The 25,874-nt window shown below is 46.8% G+C and overlaps 1 protein-coding gene across 1 annotated transcript in view; it reads right to left on the bottom strand.

Moving 5' to 3' along the window:
* The window catches only part of LOC126543018 (neurotrimin-like), a 412,056-nt gene that overhangs the window by 102,774 nt on the left and 283,408 nt on the right, over positions 1–25,874 (bottom strand). The window contains exon 2 of the mRNA XM_050190167.3: positions 25,583–25,874. This exon is cut by the window's right edge and continues 19 nt beyond it. Coding sequence (XP_050046124.1) covers positions 25,583–25,874 — 292 coding nt within the window. The remainder of the gene's footprint in view (positions 1–25,582) is intronic.

A 25,874-nucleotide genomic window follows, 5' to 3' on the forward strand; every position in this document is an offset into this window, starting at 1 on the left:
TTTTCGGCGCAGTGTCCCGAAACAAAAACAAAAGTAGTGTTTTTATCATTATGCAGCACTGATGAGAACATGAAGCTTCTCGAGCCTTACATGCGAGACCTCCCCGTAAACGGGAAAGAGTGCCGAGTGCTTCGTGATTCCGCAGCTACAATGGATGTAGTTCACCCCTCTTACGTAGAACCCGATATGTTCACGGGCGAGTGCGCATGGATCAAGCCAGCCGTGGAAGCTCATAGCGTGTGTCTGCCCGTAGCAAAAGTGCTTATTGAAGGACCTTTCGGAGCGCTTGAGACGGAGGCCGCAGTGTCATCTATGCTGCCCCCCCAGTACCCGTACCTATTTTCGAACAGGTCCGATCACCTCCTGCGCGAGAAGGGGCTTTTGTTTGGTGAGGCTAGCGTTCAGGCCTTAACCAGATCGAAGGTTCGGGAGCTCGCTGCAAAGGCGGTAGTTGCGGGGCCGACGTTGTCGAATAATGAAAAAGGGTCAGAGGCGCAGCAAGCTGATATTCAGAGCACGTCCGAACTGAATAAAATTGAGCCTGTAGCGTTAAAGGCACCAGATACTGGAGAGGAAATGCCCGACACGGGAAAGTTAGAAGAGCTATCTGCAGATTTGCTCATCGCGCCTACGTCAGACGGACTTAATAGGTTGCTAAAAGTCAGCCGGTCGGCTTTGATAGCCGAGCAAAAGAAGGATGGCAGCCTAGAAAACATACGCTGCATTGTCAAGGAAGGTATCGCCAAGAAAAATGCTCGCTTTGTGGAAACAGGTGGGATCCTGTACCGGAAGTATCTAGACCGCAGGGGAGTGGAGTTCGATCAGCTGATCGTGCCTCAATGCTATCGTCAGGGCCTGTTGCGCTTGTCGCATGGGGGTTCGTGGTCCGGACACCTAGGAGTTAAGAAAACTAACGACCGTCTCTTGCAAGAGTACTATTGGTCAGGGTGTTTTCGGGACGCAGACCACTTTGTGAAGACATGTGACACCTGTCAGCGGGTGGGCAAACGAGGGGACAAATCGAGGGCGCCGTTGAAGTTGGTACCTATCATTACGGAGCCTTTTAGACGGCTCGTTATTGATACAGTGGGACCTCTGCCGGTAACAGCCACGGGGTACAGACACATTTTGACTGTGATCTGCCCAGCGACAAAGTTCCCTGAAGCAGTGCCGCTTAAAGAACTCAGCTCAGTTGAGATAGTCAATGCACTACTGTCCATATTTGCGCGAGTTGGTTTTCCTGCGGAAATCCAATCAGATCAGGGCACAGTGTTTACTAGCGCTTTGACGACAGCCTTTCTCGAAAGGTGCGGGGTAAAGCTGTTACACAGCTCAGTGCACCACCCCCAGTCGAATTCCGTTGAGAAGCTCCACTCTGTCATGAAGCGCGTGTTGAGAGCATTGTGTTTTGAACATCAAACTGACTGGGAGCTGTGTCTGCCTGGGGTGATGTTTGCATTAAGGACCGCGCCGCATGCGGCTACGGGGTTTTCGCCAGCTGAGCTGGTGTACGGTCGCTCGCTGCGGTCTCCGCTTCGCATGCTTCGAGAATCGTGGGAAGGCAGGGGCGACGACCCAGTCGTGGTGGAGTACGTGCTTAAGCTCCTCGAGCGCTTAAGAAGCGCACAGGAGTTGTCAGGTGAAGCAATGGCAAAGGCCCAGCAGAGGGCCAAGGTTTATTATGATCGGACAGCCAGGGCCCGTCGTTTTGAGGTGGGCGATGAGGTCATGATATTGCGCACATCGCTAAAAAACAAACTCGACGTGCAGTGGGAGGGCCCAGCACGGATTGTTCAAAAACTATCGGACGTCAACTACGTAGTCAGTCTGCCAGGAAAACGGAAAGCACAGCAAGTTTACCACTGTAATCTGCTCAAACCCTATAAGCAACGGGAAGCAGTAGTGTGCATGATGGTAAACGCTCCCGAAGAGCTTCCGGTCGAGCTTCCGGGACTAGGCTCAGTGACGAACAGGAAAGACACCGATCAAGTCATTAGTGACTTAATCAGTAAAGCATCGCTGTCGCCTGAGCAGAAAACCGAACTACACCAGCTGTTACAAGAGTTTCAAGGTCTGTTCTCTGAGAGGCCTGGTAGGACTTCTGTCCTTACTCATGACATAGAACTTACCTCCCCAGAGCCAGTACGATCCAAGGCGTACCGGGTGTCACCCCGCCAGAGCGATATTATGGAGGTTGAGGTAAAGAAAATGCTACAGCTCGGTGTTATTGAGGCGGGTGAGAGTGATTATACCTCCCCTTTGATTTTAGTTGAGGTACCGGGCAAGGAACCTCGTCCTTGCGTCGACTACCGCAGGCTTAATTCCATCACTAAGGATCAAATTTATCCGATCCCTAACATCGAGGAGCGCCTTGAGAGAGTGAGTAGCGCTCAGTTTATTTCCACCCTAGATCTTGTCAGGGGTTATTGGCAGGTTCCACTTACAGAAGAGGCTAGTAGGTATGCGGCGTTCATTTCACCAATGGGGACATTCCGCCCTAAAGTTTTGAGTTTTGGTTTGAAGAACGCGCCATACTGCTTTTCAAGCCTCATGGATAAAGTGTTGCGGGGACAGCAAGATTTCGCTTTACCGTATCTAGTCGACGTAGCGATATTCTCCGCATCCTGGCCTGAGCATATGGCCCACTTGCGGGCAGTGCTAACCAGCCTGCGCGATGCGGGTTTGACAGTCAAGGCTCCCAAGTGCCAGTTAGCACAGGCCGAGGTTGTCTACCTTGGTCACGTGATTGGTCGGGGTCGTCGCCGCCCCTCTGAAATAAAGGTGGCCGCTGTGCGAGACTTCCCGCAACCGCGCACGAAGACCGATATTCGGTCGTTCTTAGGTGTCGCCGGCTACTATCAGAGGTACATCCCCAGGTACTCTGATATCGCGGCTCCCCTGACGGATGCTCTAAGAAAGACAGAGCCGCAAACAGTCGTCTGGTGGGACGAGACAAAGGAAAGAGCTTTTAGCGCCCTAAAGAGCGCCCTAACAAGCCAGCCTGTGCTACGATCGCCAGACTACACAAAAGGGTTCGTTGTTTAGTGCGATGCTAGTGAGCGAGGCATGGGCGTTGTACTGTGCCAACGGGAAAATGGAGGAGTGGAACACCCCGTCCTGTATGCTAGTCGTAAGCTGACCAGTCGTGAGCAGGCGTACAGCGCCACCGAGAAAGAGTGTGCGTGTATCGTGTGGGCCGTTCAGAAATTGTCATGCTACCTAGCCGGCTCGAGGTTTATCATTGAGACGGATCACTGCCCTCTCCAATGGCTGCAGACCATCTCTCCCAAAAATGGCCGCCTCCTGCGCTGGAGCCTCGCTTTGCAACAATATTCCTTTGAGGTGCGTTACAAAAAGGGGAGTCTCAACGGTAACGCCGATGGCTTAAGTCGAAGCCCCTAACGTGGGAATCAGCCTCAAAATTGTTTGTTACTGATGTTTTTCTTCCTGAGGCAGGATTTTTAACATATTGCTTTTGTGTAGTGTTTCAAAGTGATGATGTGCTTTCTAGTGCAATTTTCCGATTTGTGGACGCGTTCTGAGTGCTGCTAGACTACTGTAAGGAACTAGGCAGTAGTATAAAAGGGGAAAGAGCCTGGCATGGCTTAGTGAGGGTTGTTTCGTGCTTGCTGACTGAGCGGTTGAGTTTCGGCGTAGTTCTAACGCTTGCCGGGAACGAGAACAAAAATGTCAACTCTCCCGAAGTCACTTTGCAGTGTCCTGTGTGAACCTGAACGAGAGAACGAGGCCTTCTCTGTGCGCTGCGCTCAAGAAACGCCGAAGGACGCCCGACTTCGGTTATGAGCATCATCGAGCGACATCCCTCCGGACAGCGGATGCAGTCCCCTGACCATCGGGATCTCCTTCCCCCGGCGGGGCGGTCTGTTACGTTTCGCCTACGACGCGCGGTATAGCCGGCGCGGATGCAACGGACGCCGGAGCTTCGTTCAAAGCGGCGGACATTTTGGCCCGTTCGGAGCTGCCGCAAAGCCTCCCCGCCAAGCGCGTCCAGGCGTGTTTCAGTGCCACGTGTCTTCGTGTGTGCGTGTGTGTGTGTGTGCCCACGCTTGTCAAAGCGCGGCAGCCGGGGAGAGGAGCTCCCCAAGTGTGAAGCGAGGAGGTCTGAGAGGCGCCGGCTTGGCGGATGCGTCACTACACTCGTCTCAACGTGTCTCTCAGCCTGTCCGTGCCCGCCGTCACGTGGTCTCGTCACGAGGCCTTCCTCTTGCCCTCAACTCCGAGAGTATAAGAGCAGCTGCCCCCGGACGCCAAGGGAGAGGCTCCGATTTCTTCCGTTGAGTTACGTGCTCTCCCGTCTCTCCACTTCGGTCGACCTGACCGCCCGCTCTTTTGCGATGTTAGAATAAACAAGTTGTTCTGTTACCAGTCTACACATGCTTTGCCGGGACCTTCGGATGCTTCCAGTTGTGCCACAGGCCGCCAGGCCAACGCTACCCTTGGGGCCTGCGACCTATATGCAACAACGGGCGTCAGCGCCGAGATTACAACAGTTGTCAACCACTGTAGTGCACCTGCTCCTGACGCCGTACCGGTTACGCTTTAAACGTGCTATATTCAAGTTAGGCTTATAGACTGCAATAGTACCTAAATGGCCTAGCAAGCTGTGGAAGTATAAGGAATTCTATGTCTTGAAAGCGGTGCGTTTAAAAAATATCCTCTGTTATTGCGTATTGTCCGTGTGAATTGTTCGCTGTTGTAATTGAACATCATCACCCACCCGATTTTATATCAAATACTTCTCATTTGCGTATTAAAATGAATGACAAACGAACGAACGAACAAACAAACTAACTAACGAACGAACTAAATAAATAAATAAGACGAAAAGACACCAACCAAAAAGGTATATCTGCAAGCTTCCACCATGAACACAGAGAATGTTATAATGTGCATTATATAACCTTCCAGCACGCTTTTATCACGTGTAACACAGAATAATTGGCATAATTCTCATGCCTATGCCCGATTCTTCATTTAAAATGCCGATATTCTTGTGCTTCGTTGGCACCGTTCTTTTCTTTTTTTTTTCATATGCGAAGCATTTTTTCGCGAACATTTACCACTTTGACAGTATTTAGCTAGACGCCTAGGTCTTGGTGCTCTCATGGTCGTTCCGTTAACATGGTATGTACCCAAATTGGCATAGTATGACAAGAGTGTACGGCGAATATAAATGATTGGTCATGACATGAATGTCATGACATGCGTGTCATGTAGGACATGAATCAGCCGCCTGCGTCCTGGTGCTCTCATGGCCGTTTTGTTAACTTGGTATGTACCAAAATTGGCATAGTATGAGAAGAGTGTATGACGAACATAAATGGTAGGTCATGAAATGAATGTCATGGCATGCATATCCTGTAGGTCATGAAACGCCTACGTCTTCGTGCTCTCATGGTCGTTTACCATACATCTCTTCGCACAGGGCATGAGATCTACCGGCTCTTATTATTATTATTATTTTTTTTTTTGCAGAAGACGCAGTTTATACCGAAAGGCGAAGCATCGATTGCGAGAGCCAATTAGTAAACATCTATACGAAGTAAGGATATACTTAGAGGCCGTATAATCTTGCAAACATTCGCTGACTAACTACATTAACAAGCATTGTGTCAGCGCGCACAGGCACATGTGAACACATCACACTCGATGACCGCGGACACTCGCTGTGAAAACGCTGGCGTGATGAAGCATGGTAGAAGAAGTTAGCGAACTGATCTTCGTGCTGTCGATCGCTTCAGTTCAAACTGACCGGCGAGAACATAGCATGCACAAAGGTACACGTCGTTGGCACACCTACACTCTGCAGATCACTTTCAAGATAGGGCGCGCGTGGCCGCAGAACACGCAGTTGCTGCCAGAGTACAACACCCCAGCCCAGACCTTTCAGGCTACGGAAGTCGGCGCGTTTCCTCCCCCGTTTCCTCCCTAGCCCGCGCCAGACTGAGCCGCCAATCATCGGCTCCCCTCGCGCTCTTTCATTCGAGGATACAGCATTTGGCGCGCGGCGGTGTTATCGCCCTAGGACTATCGACAGGACATAACGGTGACGGAGACGGTAAAAAATTGGGAGGACGCTCAAGCTTCGCCAATCAGAGTGGAACGCGGTAGCATTCAAAGATTCCTGACTGCAAATGGCGGACGCCGCCGCGGGTTTTTGTATGGTACAAAACCTGGAAAAATGGTTTCTGTTGAGTTTTCGCGTAACAGAATTATGCTTCCTCGTACAGTAAAATTACAATACGAGAGTTATCCTGCCTGTAGGTTGTGTGCAAGTCATAGTTTGCATGCGATTTTTCCACGTGTTTTAGCTTGAGAAATTCAATTAGTTCAGTAAATTCCTTGGGTCAACTGGAGGACCTGGGTATGGGTTGTTCGAAAAATGTCGCCGACGCCGGGATTTCTGTGTAACAGGCTCTTTAACGTTAAAATGTGCCTCGGGTGTCCGAACAATTTCCGTCGCAATAATAATAACTGGTGGAAGCTGAGTAAAACAACTGGAGGACGCTGAAGCTTCGCCTTTAGGAGTAGAACGCAATAGCATTCAAAGATCCCTCACTGCTTCCCACGCTTCTCGGCAACTGCAGCTTGTGTAACCGTAATGTTTTCAGGAAACGCTGGCGGCTAACGCTATGCACAAAGCCGAGGTTTCTGGTTGTTCATTTTTGTTCCCTCCCCCCTCTCCACAGTGGTTGCCGCCGCTGCCGTGGATGCGCGGAAGCGAGCGCCATCGGGATGGTGCGGCAAGGAAGCGAGTGAGGCGCGCTGCTCCTGTACTAAGACAGACCTCGAACGGCAGCTGGAAAAGGGGTTTGTGTGTGAATTTCCGCGTAACAGAATTATGTTTTCTCGTACATGCAAATTACAATCCGACGCTATCATGTCTGTAGGTTGTGTGTAAGTCGTATTTTACGAGTTTTCTGACACATTTTGCTTTGAGAAATTCTATTAGCTCTGTAACGCATCTGCGCCACGCGGAAGGCCTGCATGGATCGGGATGCGTGGTTCGGAATGATTGTTCTAATACGGACACCGGCTCCGGCGGCGGATTTTCTGCGAGGGTCCTTAACGTTATCCCGTTAAATGAAGAATGCGCGAACTCTTGCGCAAAGAGCAATGCATGCAGGCGTAACTTAGTGAAGGGCAGAAGAGTACGCATTTGGGCTGGTTAGTTCATGATTACGAGCAATAAAAACAGCGCTAAACGACAGGACGAGTGAAGGGACGCTGTTGTTGCGCTGTTGTCTGTGTCCCTTCACTCGTCCTGTCGTTTAGCGCTGTTTTTATTGCTCGTAATTAGTGAAGGGCATTTCATTAGAGACGTCCTTTGCCAGGCGAGAAGACGTGTTACACAAAAGTCGTTTGCTGAATTTGCGCACATCTGTACTCATAATGCTGAAAATACACAAATACCTAGACGAAACCGAAAAATTTTCTTCTGTTCTGGAAAGTACACATCGCTGCATAAACAAATCCAGTACTGGAGGATTCCCCAAACTGCGAAGCTACCTTCTCCATGGACGCACAATCAAAAAGTCATTGATCCTGGTGGCCGACATGTTTTATTTATTTATTTTTTTAAAGTGCCCTCAGAGTAAGTATACATTATAGAGGGGAGAAGCTACATAAAGGAGGTAAAAAGAATGATATACACAAAAGGCATATTATAAGTAACAATGAATTATAATTGTAACTCACTAATTTATACAAAATGTAATAGTGGTAGTTCACCATAGAAGTCTCATGATGCACTTCAATATACAAGCTGGGAATGATAGGTCAATACATACATAGTTTATTTGCAAAAATAGTATTTATACAATAACAATGAACTTGGTTAAAACACGTTGGCGGGCTAGTTGGTTAGAATCCATGGCAGAGTGTATAAGCGCGACTGGACGAGGACGACGAAAGAAACAGATACACAGGCACAGCGCTTCACTTTCAACTGTAGATTTTATTTTCGCACGCGTCGATAAATATATACCGTGCGAGCGGAAACAAACGTAACAACAAAAAAGAACATTGAGTGGTACATTTCGTTGAACCGGACACGTGCGCAAGGCAAGGGAAAAAAAGAAAAAGCATGTACTACAATCGTCACAAAGACAGACCAAGGAATCATATCTCCTTTTCCGATAGTGACACCGAAGGCTTGCTTACGCACTTTTGCTCTAATTTTGCTATCTCGTAGGCCTCTACAATTTCCCTCGTCATCCTGATTGTACTATTCATCCTATTGTATCGGATTGTACTTTTATCCACAAATGACATGCTGGAGTTATCAGCCGAGAGGCAATAAGCCAGTCCTACCATTTCATTCCGCTCATTCAAAACTTGTAAAACGCGCAGTAGTGACATCGTGTTTCAAGAATTCTTTGACGAAGTCATGTGACCACAAAATGGAAGCCAGTTTCAAAGAGCAGGCCAAGCGCCTGGCAGATTCTGGTTACTCGATGCGCATGCTAACTTCTGTCGCGGAGGGCTTAAGCAAAAAGTGCAAAAACTCGTCGAATGCAAGCAGTACCAATGCTGAGCGAAGAAAGTTGCTGTGGTACCATACATTCATTGCATTTCACATAATCTCAGAAGAATAGCGGCGAAATCGGGAGTAGACGTGGTTTTCTCTCCCCCTGAGCCTCTACAGAAGCTATGCAAACAGGTTAACACAGAAAATAACAAAAGGCACTCATGTTCTACCCAACATCGCAAACAATTTGTAACCTGTACTCATAACGTTGTCTATGCCATCCCACTTTCATGCGGAAGTACGTATATTGGTCAAACTGGCAGATGCATCAACGAGAGATTAAAGGAGCATCAATATAACGTCACTAAGGTAATCTCGGGTCATTTGGGTATTCACTGCCGAGATTGTTCCTGCAAGCCCATCTTTGAAAGCACTTCCGTTCTGTATAAGGCTCATAGCAGGATGACGAGGGAAATTGTAGAGGCCTACGAGATAGCAAAATTAGAGCAAAAGTGCGTAAGCACGCCTTCGGTGTCACTATCGGAAAAGGAGATACGATTCCTTGGTCTGTCTTTGTGACGATTGTAGTACATGCTTTTTCTTTTTTTCCCTTGCCTTGCGCACGTGTCCGGTTCAACGAAATGTACCACTCAATGTTCTTTTTTTTTGTTACGTTCGTTTCCGCTCGCACGGTATATATTTATCGACGCGTGCGAAAATAAAATCTATAGTTGAAAGTGAAGCGCTGTGTCTGTGTATCTGTTTCTTTCTTCGTCCTCGTCCAGTCGCGCTTATACACTCTACCACGGGTATGCAATAACAAGTCGCATGATATATTGAACGCAAGTTTAATGATTTACACGTAGTTAACTAAAGCATTTCTAAATTGAACAGGATTACTTATACTAACAATAGGTGCTGCCAGACCGTTTCATTCGTTGCATGTTTTGGGTAAAAATGATTGCGAATGTCTTAGTGTGTTACAGTGAGGCCCATGTACCTTATGCGTATGATCTCTACGTGAGGAGATGAATGGTGCTGGATTAATCCATGCCGACCGAATCGCTGCGTTCTGGTAGTAAATCTTATGAAATAAGCATAGGCGTGATTCTTTCCTGCGGTTTAATAGCGAAGGTAGGTTCAGTGTAGTCTTCATTTGTGTTACGCTTGCCGCACGATGGTAATTAGCTAGTATAAACCGAGCAGAGCGATTCTGGACACTTTCAAGGCAGTTAATTGAGATGGCATGATGTGGGTCCCATACTGATGATGCATATTCCAACTGTGGGCGAACATATGTCGTGTATAACAAATGTTTGAGTGATAATGGTGCGAGCGAGAAGTTTCTGCGAAGATATCCAAGTGTGCGATTAGTTTGGTTCGTTATAAAGTCGATATGGTACTTCCAGGATAAGTTATAGCTTGTATGGACGCCCATATATTTGTAATTTCTTACGCTCTCTAAAGGAATGTTATCAAGTAAATAGGCAGGACAAGCTTCATTAGTATGAGATATTCGCATTGATTTACATTTCTTGACGTTAAGCTGCATGTGATATTTTATAGTCAAGTTATGCAGTATGTTTAAATCAGCCTGAAGAGATGAAATATTAGTGTCATTAGTAATTTTACGATATATTACGCAGTCATCTGCAAAAATACTAACTTTAGGCGAAATGTTACCATGTAGATCGTTAACGTAGATCAAAGAGAACAGCGGCCCAAGCGCAGACCCTTGTGGAACACCAGATTTGACGGGTGTTAGAGTTGAATTAACTTCATTAGCGCTTAGAAATTGCATGCGGTGAGTTAGAAATGCTTTTATCCAATTAAGTACATTAGTATCAATGTTTAGTGCGCTGAGTTTAGATAGCAGTAATGCGTGGTGTACTTTGTCAAAAGCCTTAGCGAAATCAAGAAAAATACAGTCCGTAAGAAATCCTGCGTCCAAGTTGGAATGCAAGTCGTTAGTAGAGCAAAGAAGCTGGGTATCACAGGAGAATGTTTTACGAAAACCATGTTGGTTAGATGTAAAGAAGTTGTTAGATTCAAGGTGATTGATTACCTGAGAATAAATTACGTGCTGCATTATCTTACAGGGCACTGAAGTCAAACTAACGGGCCTATAATTAGAAGGGTTATGCGTATCAGTAGATTTATGAATTGGAAAATCTTAGCCGTTTTCCAGTCTAAAGGCAATGTGCCGTTGTGAAGCGACTGAGAAAAAGTAATTCTAAAATTATTGAGCAACACTCACTAGTACTGTGTAAAAATTTGATGTTAATTCCACCAACACCGCATGACGATTTCAATTCCAATTTATTTATAATCGATTTAATACCGTTGCTATCAAATGCTATAGGATCCATGTGGGGGTATCATTTAGGCCGTATATCGGGAGGAGGAGTAACACGCGAACACGGCGAAAAGGCCTGTACGAACGTGTCATTTAGCACAACAGCGCATGCGTGGTCGGCGATTGCTTTCCCAGTTAGTGAAGTTAGAGTGATCTTTCTAGTGCTATCTCCTTTCATAGATTCCCAGAATGTCTTACTGTTAGTTTTCAGTAGCTTGGGAAGGGTAATGTTGTAGTAGGAAAACTTCGCAGACCGTAAGTTTGAAAACTAGGTGGCGGCAGCGGATTTGTATGAGAACGAGTGTTCAGGATTTAGCGACCGTTTAGCGATACGAAATAGGCGTTTCTTTTTGTTACTCAGTCTGTTAAGGTGTCTCTTATACCATGGTGCGTTACTATTTGAATATATACGTCGGACTGAAATATAACGATTTATTAGATCAGATACCTTTTCTTTAAAGAGGCGCCCATTTGTCTCGACAGCACGATCGAGATGGCAGAGTAGAAATGTGTCAAGAAAGGAAGCAAGTTCGTTGTTTATTGCAGAGAAGTTAGCCTTTTTATAGTCGTTTATTTGCTTAAATCGCTTACATTTCAGTGGTAGTGATATCGTGACTGTAAAATATAATGTATCATTGTCGCTAATGCCAGGTAAGTGCGTTATCGAGGATATAATATCAGCTGATGATGTCAGCACGAGATCAAGTAATGATGACGTAGTACCTGCTACCCGTGTTGGAATAACGACCGTTTGTACTAAGGTAAAGTCAGAACAAATAGCGATAAACTAATTGGCCTCACTGGATGATGGGTTAGAGAAGGGAGATGTGCTCAACCAATTTATGTTAGGAAAGTTAAAGTCGCCCATAAGACTTATCTTTGCTCCGGGGAATCTTACTGTTAATTGATTTAGACAGTCATGCAGGTGATCACAAAACGAACTATTCGAGGGTGGCTGGTAACAGACGCCTAATATATTCTTTTTTTCAAATTAATGTTTAAACAACACCAGACAGATTGAATTTCAATGATTATCGGTACATTACAGCACTCAACGTTTTTACTAACACCAAGCAGTACACCGCCCCCAATTCTGTAAGTATGGTCATTCCGATACCATAACGTGTTTTTTACGGCAATGAAACAATTCCTCGTTTGTTATTTTGTTAGTCAACCAAGTTTCAGTTATCGCTATTATGTCAGCATCATTTCTTGCATATAGGCGCAGGCGCTAGTTTTCATGGCACCCATAATTTTGTACCGGTCGAATGTGAGCTGACTGAAAACCAGCTTGTGGGTGGCACTTGATATGACTTTGCTGATGATTCAGAGTAAGATGTCGGCTGGTAGGTGGTACCTTGTGCTGACCTTGCGCGTCAGTGTCCTCACGGGGATTTGCGCCGTTGCGCTTAGTTATCGATTCATGACCGCATGCTCTTCTTCTTGCCAAATATGCCACTCTATGTAGAGAGGCATGAATCGCTGAGTCGCTACTATCGGCGTGCATTAGCGCTAAAAGTCCCGAGCTTCTTGTGAATGCTCAGCTGTAAATAGTTCTTATTTATAGAACCTGTTGTTGGAACGTCCGTCAAAGTGCCGTCAGGCTTGTATGTGCATTAGTTAAGAACACGCACATTGAAAACGTCAGAAACGTTTGGGTCATTCTAGATATCCATACAAGCTCCTGGTATGTCTTTGAATGTGTGTTGTAAGAAGATCACACACGGAGTGATCCCGTTGGATTTGAACATCAGCGTCAGGTGATATACCCATGGTGCTCCTAAGGCTTTCAAAGATGAAACGGGAAGATTTTTATGGAGCTACTGGAATACAATCTAGTTCAGGATTGTGCAACCTTATTTTACAGCGTTAATGCGGGAATGGAGAGAGTCACAGTTCGGCATTTGTGAGAGTGTCCCATCATACGTATGTCTAAATGCGTACGAATACATTATCGAGTCTGTTCAAGCGTTCCTGAGGGGCCATGCACGATAGCAATTCCATGCGGGTGGAATAAATTTTAGTCCATAGTTAACAGAATAGTAAGTGTCGTTCATACTTTCAAGCTCCGGTCAACATGACACACTTTCACTGACTCCGAAAGCCTAGAGCTATTCCCTCATCGCTGGTAATGGAATGAAGAAAGAGCTTGCAGCACGTGATTACGAATCTGAGGTAAACGCTGCAGTGTTTAGGAGGCAATACTTGACGCCAAATGATCACAGCGCAAGTACAGAAAGTAGTCGTAAAGTTAGGACAATATCGATAGCGTGTTCATTTGGGCTGGTTGCATAAGACATCTCGTCAAAAGCAGAATTTTTAAAAGCGCGACACATGACAGCGCGAAGGACAGCACCCTATCATGTGTATTCCTCCCTTGGTCTGTGTCGCGCTGTTAAAGATTATGCTGGTGCAGTACCTTCAACTGAGCTAGCTGGTCACACAGATATCGATGCACTTGGCGGCGCTGGAGACGGAGTAAAAACACGTACAATAACACGGCCGCCAATTACGCTGCTTGAGAACACTGTTGTTGGCAGATGCTTGTGAACTGTTCAGTCACTGACCGAATACATTGCCTTCATTATACGCAAGGACTGCAGACACCGCTACAACTCACGGACGCTTTAAGCCAACTAATCATATATTTTTCACGTACGCAAGCGCACTCGCACGGCCGCATTGCAATAGAAGCAACCACCAGTGATCTGAATAAATAAGCCAAATTACCATTAAACTCATGTAAGGCGGGGCGGAGACACGTAAGAGCAGAGCAGACTGCAGATTCTTTTGAGTTCGAGAACAGGCACAGGAGCAGGAAAACAACGCAACTCATGTTCCGCGGACACGACCAATAGCAGCGGCCACGATGCACCGTCGAACAGGCCGTGAAGCTAGCGGCATGGAAGAAAGAATGCACTGGGAGTCGAGGGGTATACTGGAGCGACACGCAGTGCGAAAAGGAGCTCAAAACATTCGAAGAACGCGCACTCGCTGTGGAGGATGCCGCACTGACTTTGCAGTTTTTGCCACAGGCAGAGTGAGTCACCGTGAAGGCAGTGTACGTCGACAAAGGCTAAACAAGAGTAGTCACTCTAGTGAGCACCACAGGGAGCCGTAAACAGAAAGGTGACGATTCTCTTCTCTGCCCGCACACAGGAATCTCAAGAAGCGACATATGCGTCACCGTAATTTGCTTTGAGTAAGAATAAAAAAAAAATGGCCTCTCGAAGCCTGTCTGTGGTTCCGGACAGGAGGGCTCCTTTTTTATAGCTTCCACCATTGCCCATTCTCTTTTCTTTTTCATGTTCGAGGAAGAGAACTGTTCCGACACTCAGCACCTTCTACACTGAGCTCAGTTCACTGCTGTGCGAACGACGCGTAGCGGGCTTCCCTACAGCTTGAGCCGCCCTGCTGCAGCTGACGCGCTTCTCCCATTTATTTCTACTAGGTTCTGGTAGAAACTCGCATACTGGTTGGAAAATATGGGACCGTCTATATATTCCCTACTTGTGCCTTCATAGGCTTCATTTTGTCTCCGAAGCGTTTGTTGGTTTGTTCCGCAGTTTATCGCGCATTCACGTCCTCCGGCTGGAACGACATGCTTCGCGACACCAGTTTTGCCAACGGACTTCATCCAGCACTTCCTGCGCTTAGAATGAGCAGCAGAAAAAAAAAGCTGATGCTAGCTTTTCAAATATAGACTGCCTTACAATACTTTGGGGCCTACAAGAATTAAAGGTTTCTCTCGGCGCAAGTGTATGGACCGAAAGTGAACTCTTATCCACGGCTTGACACCGGTGACGTCAAACATTTCTTGCAGATGATTGGGCGCGCTTGAAATACCACAGCGGGACGTGGACGACAGGAGGAAGACAGATATTATCTGATTCAAAATATCCTCATCATGAGACGCAAAAAGTGCACCGAAAGCGTCATTATAGCCATTAGATCGTAGACCAAGTTTCAAACATTTATTGGGACCAGTTTCAAAGATTTATTGGGCCAACAAAGGCCACGCATAAGTGCTGGTTCATAGTTTTGAAAAAATTATTGAGAGAAATGGCCTAGTTCGGTACTGTTATACACGCGCGTACGTACATATGTTGCATGATTGTTTTCAAAGAAACTCTTGTTCACATGAATGTCATTCCGACAATCATTCTACGCTATGTAGGCAAATGGTAGTGCTGTTTTATTAACACTGTTGCCTTGAGAGTTTTTTCATACCGCGCTGTTTGAACCAAAAAATTAAATTCTGGGGTATTGCGTGTCAAAAGCACGATCTGATTACGAGGCACGCCCTAATGGGATTCCAGATGAATTCTGACCACCTGAGTTTTTTAACGTGCTCCCAGTGCACATTACACGGCCATTTCTGGATTTTGGCCCCCCTCGAAATGCGGCCGCCCCGGCCGCGATTTCATCACGCGACCTCGTGCTTAGCACCGCAATATCAAAGCCACTAAGCAACCACGGCGGCTGCTGTTTAGATTACGCGGTATCTATCTATCTATCTATCTATCTATCTATCTATCTATCTATCTATCTATCTATCTATCTATCTATCTATCTATCTATCTATCTATCTATCTATCTATCTATCTATCTATCTATCTATCTATCTATCTATCTATCTATCTATCTATCTATCTATCTATCTATCTATCTATCTATCTATGAAAGTGCGAGTTTGCCGGGATCCAGTAGCTGAAGAGGCACTTATAGCAAAAAAAAAAAAAAAATTACCGACGATTACGTTACTTCCTAATGCGAAATTTGAGCGCAGCAAATAAGCTGTTTCACCTTTTCGATAGATTGAGGCAAAGAAATCGAGCAACACATGTATGCGCTATCACAAAATTTCTTTTTTATTTTTCACACGTATTCCTTTAACAAAGACTCCACTAACAGTTCTTGACAGTCATGAAGGAAGCTTTGTGCTTCTGCTTCAGCCTCGCTTACTGCTGGTTGCTCTCGACGGCGGCGATGAGCCTCCGCTTCGGCGGCGCGAACGCCAGGGTCTTCTCGGCGGCGGCGCTTAGCCTCTGCTTCGGTGACGCGTACTCCTGGATCATCTCGACGGCGGCGACGGTAAGCTTCTGCTTCGGCGGCACGCACCTCTGGATTCTGACGGCGACGGCGCTGGGCCTCTGCTCTGGCAGCTCGTTTAGCAGCAGCAGCAGCAGCAGCAGCAGACGGAGGACTTCCATCGGTCGTCTTGCTCATGGCTCAGAAAGAACTGGCAGATAATTTCGCAGTGGCGAACGGCAGCGGCAATTTCGGCTCGGGCGGTGCACATATACAGATCCGCCGCCACCGATCTGGCTCTCTGATTGCCACCGCACAGGGCGAACGGCAGCGGCAATTTCGGCTCGGGCGGTGCACATATACAGATCCGCCGCCACCGATCTGGCTCTCTGATTGCCACCGCACAGGGGTTGCATTGGAGGAGGAGCGAAGAAAGGAATTAAGTTCGAGCCGGCGCTTTGACAACCGGAGACTCGCAGGAAGAGGGGGGAGGGGGGCGGCGTGTACACCCAGCGGCAAACGATGGGGGCAGAAGCGCGCGCAGCAAGCGGACAACACGATAAAGGGAGGAGGGAAGAGATAGCAGCGACTGACTGATGCCGCTGACGCCGATAGTGAGTCAACCCCAGCTGCGGAGTTGGTTTCAGGGACAACGCCGCCGATGCCGACACAAACAATATGATACTCTCGCTTCCGCAGCGCTAAGAACCAGGTCTAGCCGTGGGAAGGTGGTCACGTATTCGTCGACGTGCCGGGGCCTACGTGAAATAACCGGCGCGTCGGCAACTGAAGAGCACCCTATCCGCCACACAAGAACAGGGGGGGGGGACCCTTTCCTCCTCTTTCTGCATGGCGGCGACGGTGTTCTATGCAGTCACGTTATCTTGACTCTCTAGCGGCGTCAGCGGCATCCAGCGGTATCAGTCGGTCGCTGCTAGCGCTGGGGGGATGAAAGGGGGGCGGAGCTGGTTACGAGGCCGACGACAACGCCGACGACGACGCGAAACCCAGGAACGGACGCCAAAGAGCTGCGCTCTAAAACATGTTTTACGTCCAACGTTCTGGCTGGGGTCCGACCTCCTTCAGGGAATGCATGAAACGGTAGTGTTGGAATTAAATACGTACATGGCAAAAGATATCAAAATTGCACCACGGTATGGCTGTTAGAAGAGGTTCGTAGATTGACAAGTACTACAAAAACATGGTTTACAAAAAAGATGACACGTAGCTAAAAAGTAACAAAGAGAACTTAGAGAAGAAATAAAAGAGATAAACAATGGTTTCTCACTTTTTTTATTCTGCTCTTTCTTTCCCCATTTTTTAGCCACGTGTCATCAGACGATGAGGACAAAGCTCTTCTGGTCCCCCGATGCTACTGAATCGCTGAAGTGGTCGCAAAGTTCTGCATATACATATACGTGTTTATATAGTAGCGGGACGGCCTAGCTCCCGCTTGTCAACTTCGGTTTCCGCGGTTCATTGCACCGACCGGTAATTCGATCTCAGCGAGGCTTGGTCGCGGTCTTGTCTCGACTCGAGGTAACGAGGCCCAGTCTACTAACTGCCCTCCAGGCACGGCCTTGGTATGATGAAACTGTTGCTGGAAGATGCGGGAATGCCTCCCCTCTGCTCTAGCTAGTCTCAATAGAACTGTGCATTGTTGCGCACGCTGCGGTTTATTGCATGCAGACACGTATAGCGTAACTGTGCATATTTTCTTCGATGGCAATGTGAAAAGTTCTGCTTTTGCAGCGCTAGGCTTTTCTGGCTTCATAAGAAGTGAGGCTTTGAGAAACGATTTCGCGTTATCAGGCATGAAGCGCTCACTGTACGCTACCCGCAGACAGGTGAGGTAACATTAACACGCTTAGGGCTAAGGTCAGCTCTACCAAACAACTTGCTAAAAAACTTTTACTTTGTGGGCAACTAAAAATACTTTAGTTACCCACAAATTAGGCCTATTTTGTCCCGATATTTTGTTCGACAAGTATGAAATATGCCGCATTTACGTCTACATTGATCATTAGGTAGATCTATCCGCTAAAACGATACCAATGTCACATTGTGAAAAAGACAGCAAATAATACTGCGTGATTTAGACATGACAAATTACACTGCATGTTAACGGGGTAAAACGACAGTTAAACGAACAAGCTGCCAATTTGTGTCCCTACAGGACCAAGGCCTCTCCCAGCTATATCAATTTAACCCTTTCTTTTACCAGGTGAAACCATATAATACGCCTGCCAATTTCCTAGTTTCATCACAGTTCTCTATCGTCCACGACTGACCTTACGCTAAGAGCAGACCACGAATTATCTCTGGACTGCTAAACATGAGGTCGCGGGGTCGAATCCCGGCCACGCTAGGGGCATTTCGATGGGGCCGAAATGCGAGAACACCCGTGTACTTAGATTTAGGTGCACGTTAAGAGGAAGCTTTAGCTCGGGCCCAACTCCAACGCGGCCTATTCAAATACATGTAAAACGCAAAAACGTTTTTCTGGGATAACCCCTGGACCGATTTTAATCAAATTTGTTGCATTTGAGAGGGAAAGATAAATTCTAGTGACTCTTGGAAGCGGAATTTCAATTTGTGCCCTGAATTTTCTTAAAATGATTTTCAAAAATTCGGAAGTTCGAGAAGATAGAAGTACGACGTTTACAAATTCGTAGCTCTGCGTCAAGAAAAGATATCGCTGTTCTGTAAACGACATCCATTAGACCATTTAAATCGGACAAATTCGTATGTTTTACGTTTTTTACATGGGTTCTGCAAAAGCTGTATTTCCGTATTACTAAATTTTTTGTTGTTCATGTGTGACGTATCAATTTTGTCCTCTTTATGTACTATTAGATGCAAATCGCAGAATTTTATCATCATTTTTGTTGCTTAGTTACCAAGCTGTAAACTTTATAGTTTCGTTTTCTTAAATTTTCAGTTTTTGCCCATTTTATTAAAATATTGAGGACCTAAATCGAAAATTCAAAACGAACGGTCACTAGATTTAATGTTTTCCTTTTAAAAATGCCACAAACCTCGTCAAATGTGGTGCAGTGGTTGCCGAGAAAAACGAATTCTATTTTTAGATAGGAGCACCCGAGCTAAAGCTTCCGCTTAAAGAACCCCAGGTGGTCCAAATTTCCGGAGTCCCCCACTACGGCGTGCCTCATAATCAGACCGTGGTTTTGGCTCGTAAAACCCCATAATTACATTTTTTAGGGGTTATGCCCCCAACATTACATGTGTGTTCCAGCTTTATTTTCCTCCTGACGTCAACTATAGATTATCAGCTGCAATGGTTGCCTCTCTATAACTTACACCGCTGTCTCCATGTATCCTAACGCCATGCCTATTATTTTTCGGCTGATTGCTCACTGAGTGATTCTGAACTTTACCTCGAGCTTAATTGTTCACGTCCAAGTTTCTGCCCCATAGGTTAATGCCGGCAGAATGCAATTTTTGCACACTTTTCGTTTTAAGGGTAGCCGTAAGCTGCCAGTCATGACTTGGCAATGCCCATCATATGCGCGTTCCAACTTATTTTTATTCGACTGTAAATTTTCATCTCATGATCAGCATCGTCTGTGGCCTACATAAGCATACTTTTGGACAAATTCTATGGGGGATGGCTGCCAGTCATGGATTCTTGTTGTCTTTCCATGGTAAGTAGTCCTCCATATAACAAAGCTTTCTTCTTCTTGGTTCTCTTGCCAGGCTATCGAACCGCACCTTATTCTTCTGCGTGTTACACTTCAGGCACACACTCTAATGTTATCTTCGACAGCTCGTCTCCACCCTCTGACTCAGGGTCGGTCGGATCCGACTTTCCTCGAACTCAGAGGCAGAGGACAAGCACGCAAGCCGAATGCGTAACTCTCACTACTTGGAGAAGCGCAACACCACGTGGCTAAAGCCAATTTACGTCGAGCGTTTGCCGAGACACCAGCATGCGGAGGTCCGGGTTACGGTGGACCGTCGCCAACAGCGGCGATTCCGCAACGCTGTGTTGTGGTCACGTGACACCAAACGCACTTAATTTCGACGACTGCATCGGCCACAACGTTTCCTGCAATAATTACCCGAGGCATGGAGGAAGGAAAAATATTACGTCACGCAGCCAGCCTTGGCAAGCAAACGCTCCGTGAAACCACAGTGGTGGCCAAACACGAGACCTCGTGCGTCGGGATCACGGAGCAAGAATCGAGCTTTTGCTGAGACTTTTGGCTTCCAGTAGCTATGCCAGTAGTTTTTGTTCGGGGCGTGCTTGTTCGGCTGACCTGCCCTGGCTCTGCCTGCAGAGTGGGAACACTAAAACCAAACGCGCACTTTGACGTGCGATCCCGTGTTGGGCCACCAGGTGGGCTTCAACCGCGTTGGATTATGCTCTCCCCTATCTTCTTTTCTTCCTTCATGAATGGAGAGAACTATAGCGCGGCGAGCATTCAGCCATCATGGGGAACATGGACGGGAATGATGGTTAGTACGGGGATTTGTCCGATCTTCGTTATGATAGCTTCAGACGTCGTTGTGGCTAGCTTACTACGTTTTGTCTGCTTTTATTGGCCTACATTTTAGAACAATCTATTATTATTTCCGGGCAACATCGAAGGGTCACGAGTTCAAATCACCTGTTATGTTCCTTTTTTTTTCGCCCCTTTTTCTTTCTTTTTTTTCTTTCTTTTAATGTCTTTTTCTTTATATTATCACTGTACGGAACCCTCCTAAAAAAAAAAAAGAAAGATATATATCTTCAAATATGTATGGCCTCACATGTGCAGGTCATAAATACCAGGTTCTCTAGCCGAATGCCATCCATGCGGTATAACCGAGCTCAGATTGGTCCACCTTGACTGATCAAATAGGGCACCACTGTAGGTTAAATGAGGCGTACAACTCCTGCGGGACCCGCCGTGGTTGCTCAGTAGTTATGGTGTTACACTGCTGAGCACGAGTTCGCGGGATCGGACCCCGACCACGGCGGCCGCATTTCGATGGGGGCGAAATGCGAAAACACCCGTGTACTTAGAATTAGGTGCACGTTAAAGAACCCCAGGTGGTCGAAATTTTCGGAGTCCTCCACTACGGCGTGCATAATCAGAAAGTGGTTTTGTCACGTAAAACCCCATAAATTAATTTTTAATTTAACTCCTACGGGGACGGTAGAGTATCCGTCTCCAGTGCAAGAGGACCGTGATCCAAATCCCGGTGCCGCGCAATTCTCCACCGGAAAATACCAAAAAAAAACGTGTGTTGAGAAAATTGCACAAACAGGCCTGGAGTGCGGCCTGATCCCGGTGACCAGAACCGGTAACGCACTCTCTCACCAGAGCAGGATTGGCCACCCTGGTGCAGTACTTGGCCACAACCTCTTATATGAATACAACAATCGAACCCCGGCCCTCAGTCCCCAGCAGCCGCGAAGCAACTGACCACGGCGGCGGTCAGATCTGTGACGCTGCAGAGGGTGCTAAGAATACCTGGCTCCGGACAGGCCGCCATTGGAATCTGAACCTGGCAACGTTTAACGTTAGAACGCTATCTAGTGAGGCGAGTCTAGCAGTGTTATTGGAGGAATTAGAGGGTAGTAAATGGGATATAATAGGGCTCAGTGAGGTTAGGAGGACAAAAGAAGCATATACAGTGCTAAAAAGCGGGCATGTACTGTGTTACCGGGGCTTAGCGGAGAGACGAGAACTAGGAGTCGGATTCCTGATTAATAAGGAAATAGCTGGTAACAAAGAGGAATTCTATAGCATTAACGAGAGGGTGGCATGTCTTGTTGTGAAACTTAATAAGAGGTACAAAATGAAGGTTGTACAGGTCTACGCTCCTACATCTAGTCATGATGACCAGGAAGTCGAAAGCTTTTATGAAGACGTAGAATCGGCGATGGGTAAAGTCAAAACAAAATACACTATACTGATGGGCGACTTCAATGCCAGGGTAGGCAAGAAGCAGGCTGGAGACAAGTCAGTGGGGGAATATGGCATATGCTCTAGGAATAGCAGAGGAGAATTATTAGTAGAGTTTGCAGAACAGAATAATATGCGGATAATGAATACCTTTTTCCGCAAACGGGTTAGTCGAAAGTGGACGTGGAGGAGCCCGAATGGTGAGACTAGAAATGAAATCGACTTCATACTCTGCGCGAACCCTGGCATCATTCAAGATGTAGACGTGCTCGGCAAGGTACGCTGCAGTGACCACAGGATGGTAAGAACTCGAATTAGCCTAGACTTGAGGAGGGAACGAAAGAAACTGGTACACAAGAAGCCAATCAATGAGTTAGCGGTAAGAGGGAAACTAGAGGAATTCCGGATCAAACTACAGAACAGGTATTCGGCTTTAACTCAGGAAGAGGACCTTAGTGTTGAAGCAATGAACGACAATCTCATGGGCATCATTAAGGAGTGCGCAATAGAAGTCGGTGGTAACGCCGTTAGACAGGAAACCAGTAAGCTATCGCAGGAGACGAAAGATCTGATCAAGAAACGCCAATGTATGAAAGCCTCTAATCCTACAGCTAGAATAGAACTGGCAGAACTTTCTAAGTTAATCAACAAGCGTAAGACAGCGGACATCAGGAACTATAATATGGATAGAATTGAACAGGCTCTTAGGAACGGAGGAAGCCTAAAAACAGTGAAGAAGAAACTAGGAATAGGCAAGAATCAGATGTGTGCGTTAAGAGACAAAGCCGGCAATATCGTTACTAATATGGATGAGATAGTTCAAGTGGCTGAGGAGTTCTATAGAGATTTATACAGCACCAGTGGCACCCACGACGATAGTGGAAGAGAGAATAGCCTAGAGGAATTCGAAATCCCACAGGTAACGCCAGAAGAAGTAAAGAAAGCCTTAGGAGCTATGCAAAGGGGGAAGGCAGCTGGGGAGGATCAGGTAACAGCAGATTTGTTGAAGGATGGTGGTCAGATTGTTCTAGAGAAACTGGCCACCCTGTATACGCAATGCCTCATAACCTCGAGCGTACCGGAATCTTGGAAGAACGCTAACATAATCCTAATCCATAAGAAAGGGGACGCCAAAGACTTGAAAAATTATAGACCGATCAGCTTACTGTCCGTTGCCTACAAAGTATTTACTAAGGTAATCGCAAATAGAATCAGGAACACCTTAGACTTCTGTCAACCAAAGGACCAGGCAGGATTCCGTAAAGGCTACTCAACAATAGACCATATTCACACTATCAATCAAGTGATACAGAAATGTGCAGAATATAACCAACCCTTATATATAGCTTTCATTGATTACGATAAAGCGTTTGATTCAGTCGAAACCTCAGCAGTCATGGAGGCATTACGGAATCAGGGTGCAGATGAGCCATATGTAAAAACACTGGAAGATATCTATAGCGGCTCCACAGCCAGCGTAGTCCTCCACAAAGAAAGCAACAAAATCCCTATAAAGAAAGGCGTCAGACAGGGAGATACGATATCTCCAATGCTATTCACAGCATGTTTACAGGAGGTATTCAGAGGCCTGGAGTGGGAAGAATTGGGGATAAAAGTTGATGGAGAATACCTTAGCAACTTGCGATTCGCTGATGATATTGCCTTGCTTAGTAACTCACGAGACCAATTGCAATGCATGCTCACTGACCTGGAGAGGCAAAGCAGAAGGGTGGGTCTGAAAATTAATCTGCAGAAAACTAAAGTATTGTTTAACAGTCTCGGAAGAGAACAGCAGTTTACGATAGGTAGCGAAGCACTGGAAGTGGTAAGGGAATACATCTACTTAGGGCAGGTAGTGACCACGGATCCGGATCATGAGACTGAAATAGCCAGAAGAATAAGAATGGGTTGGGGTGCGTTTGGCAGGCATTCTCAAATCATGAACAGCAGGTTGCCACTATCCCTCAAAAGGAAAGTGTACAACAGCTGTGTGTTACCAGTACTCACATATGGGGCAGAAACCTGGAGGCTTACGAAAAGGGTTCTGCTGAGATTGAGGACGACGCAACGAGCTATGGAAAGAAGAATGATGTGTGTAACGTTAAGGGATAAGAAAAGAGCAGATTGGGTGAGGCAACAAACGCGGGTAAACGACATCTTAGTTGAAATCAAGAAAAAGAAATGGGCATGGGCCGGACATGTAATGAGGAGGGAAGATAACTGATGGTTACGGACTGGATTCCAAGGGAAGGGAAGCGTAGCAGGGGGCGGCAGAAAGTTAGGTGGGCGGATGACATTAAGACGTTTGCAGGGACAACATGGCCACAATTAGTACATGACCGGGGTAGTTGGAGAAGTATGGGAGAGGCCTTTGCCCTGCAGTGGGCGTAACTAGTCTGATGATGATGATGATGATGATTATTTTCTAAATGCAGAAAGAATCAATACTGTGCCAACATGCATAATCGTTAACAATTACAGCGGTTCCGCTTATGGACACGTGCGTCCGTGATCAAATTGAAACGTACAAAGCGTCTCAACGCACAGGTTTTTCCGTGGGAAATTCTTAAGGACGGATGTCGCCGCATGCTTCCGTTGCGTAAAAGTTGCAATATCTGCCTTCTGTGCTAGAGGGCATCTGTTCAAATCCCGTCCTTGATTTCATTCTTTCTTTATTTTGTTATTTATATTCATCTATAACGCAATATTCGGTTATAAATGATGAGCGTGTTAAGTCACGAAACCACTTTAAGGACGAAGTTTAGCCAAATACGTGTACTAGCCATCATTTCCATGCTGGCTTAACCAACCTGTGAGCGATTCCGGCACCATGGGAATGATGGAAATGATGGAAACTGCATGAATGCCTTGGCCACCCGCTGACACTAGTGCAACATTTCCCTCTCGTAATTATTTTAGGAGTCTCTGTAGCTCAGACCACAGAGCTCAGAGGGCGATCGACGCGAAAGAAGAGCGATCTAAAAGAACCAGCCGCACGCAAGCCGCGAGCTCTCTTTCGACTAGCCGAAGGTGATACCATAGCCGTAGAGAGCGGCTCGTAATACAGTGCTCCGAAACGACCAGCCGCAAGATGCCATAAACTTTCTCGGCCAAGATCCCCCATGATTTGCTGAAAGCAATCTCCGTCACTGCTGAACACGTCAACGTCATCCGCAGACCACAGGTTGCTGAAATGTACCCCTTTGATGCGCACTCCTAAAGCCTCGCAGTCTAACCAATTGAATACTCCAAAGCACAAAGTGCAAGGCATTAGAGGGATTGGATCTCCTTGCCCGACCCCTTTTATATAGGAATTTTTCCGCTTTCCTATGATTAACTAAGGTAGCTGTGGAACCCTTATATATATTTGCTGGGATGCGTTGCTACTTCTGCGCTGAAACTAAATGAAGGGACTAGCCGGACAGTTCGAAAAAGGCAAAGGCGTTTCTTTTTTTTTTTTTTTTGGCAATCGGGCAAAACCCGATTTGTCAAAAGTGTCTTATTGAGGTTACAAATGGCGCAATGGCTTTAGCCGTCTGCTCAAAGCAGAAATGTGCGCATGTGCTAACTAAAGGCTTGAGTTTATGCGCGTTTAGTAAACTATTTCTGTAGCGCAGTTAGGTGAAGAAGTAAGGATACACAAAACAGAGCGCTATGGACAGAGATATCGCTGTCTGACGTGTGCATCCTTCTTTCTTCACGTCCCTGAGCTACAGAAAGCTTTTTTTTTGTTCAAAATGCCAAGTGCCAACGATCCCACACAACTGAGCGTAGTGAACGGGCACTGACCGTCCTGTCGCCGAGCTGTCGGATCCGGCAGTGCAGGAAGGCGGACTTGCCCAGCTGCGCGGTGACGTTCCGCTCGGTGCTGTTGTCGAAGCGGGGCCTGAAGTGGGGGTCGTCCCAGTACGCGCTCGGCCGGGACGGAGGCTCGCCGCTGCCTCCCACACCCGTGACCAGAGACGCGCTGCCTGGCGGAGGAAGTGCGGACGGCGGGCTCCCCGACGAGGTCGCCTCGGCACGCCGCTCGTCGGCACTGCTCGGCGAGGCCGGATCCGCCGAACGAAAGCTGCGCTCTGTG

This window comes from Dermacentor andersoni, chromosome 2 (genome assembly GCF_023375885.2).
Source record: "Dermacentor andersoni chromosome 2, qqDerAnde1_hic_scaffold, whole genome shotgun sequence".
In the NCBI taxonomy this organism is placed as follows: domain Eukaryota; kingdom Metazoa; phylum Arthropoda; class Arachnida; order Ixodida; family Ixodidae; genus Dermacentor; species Dermacentor andersoni.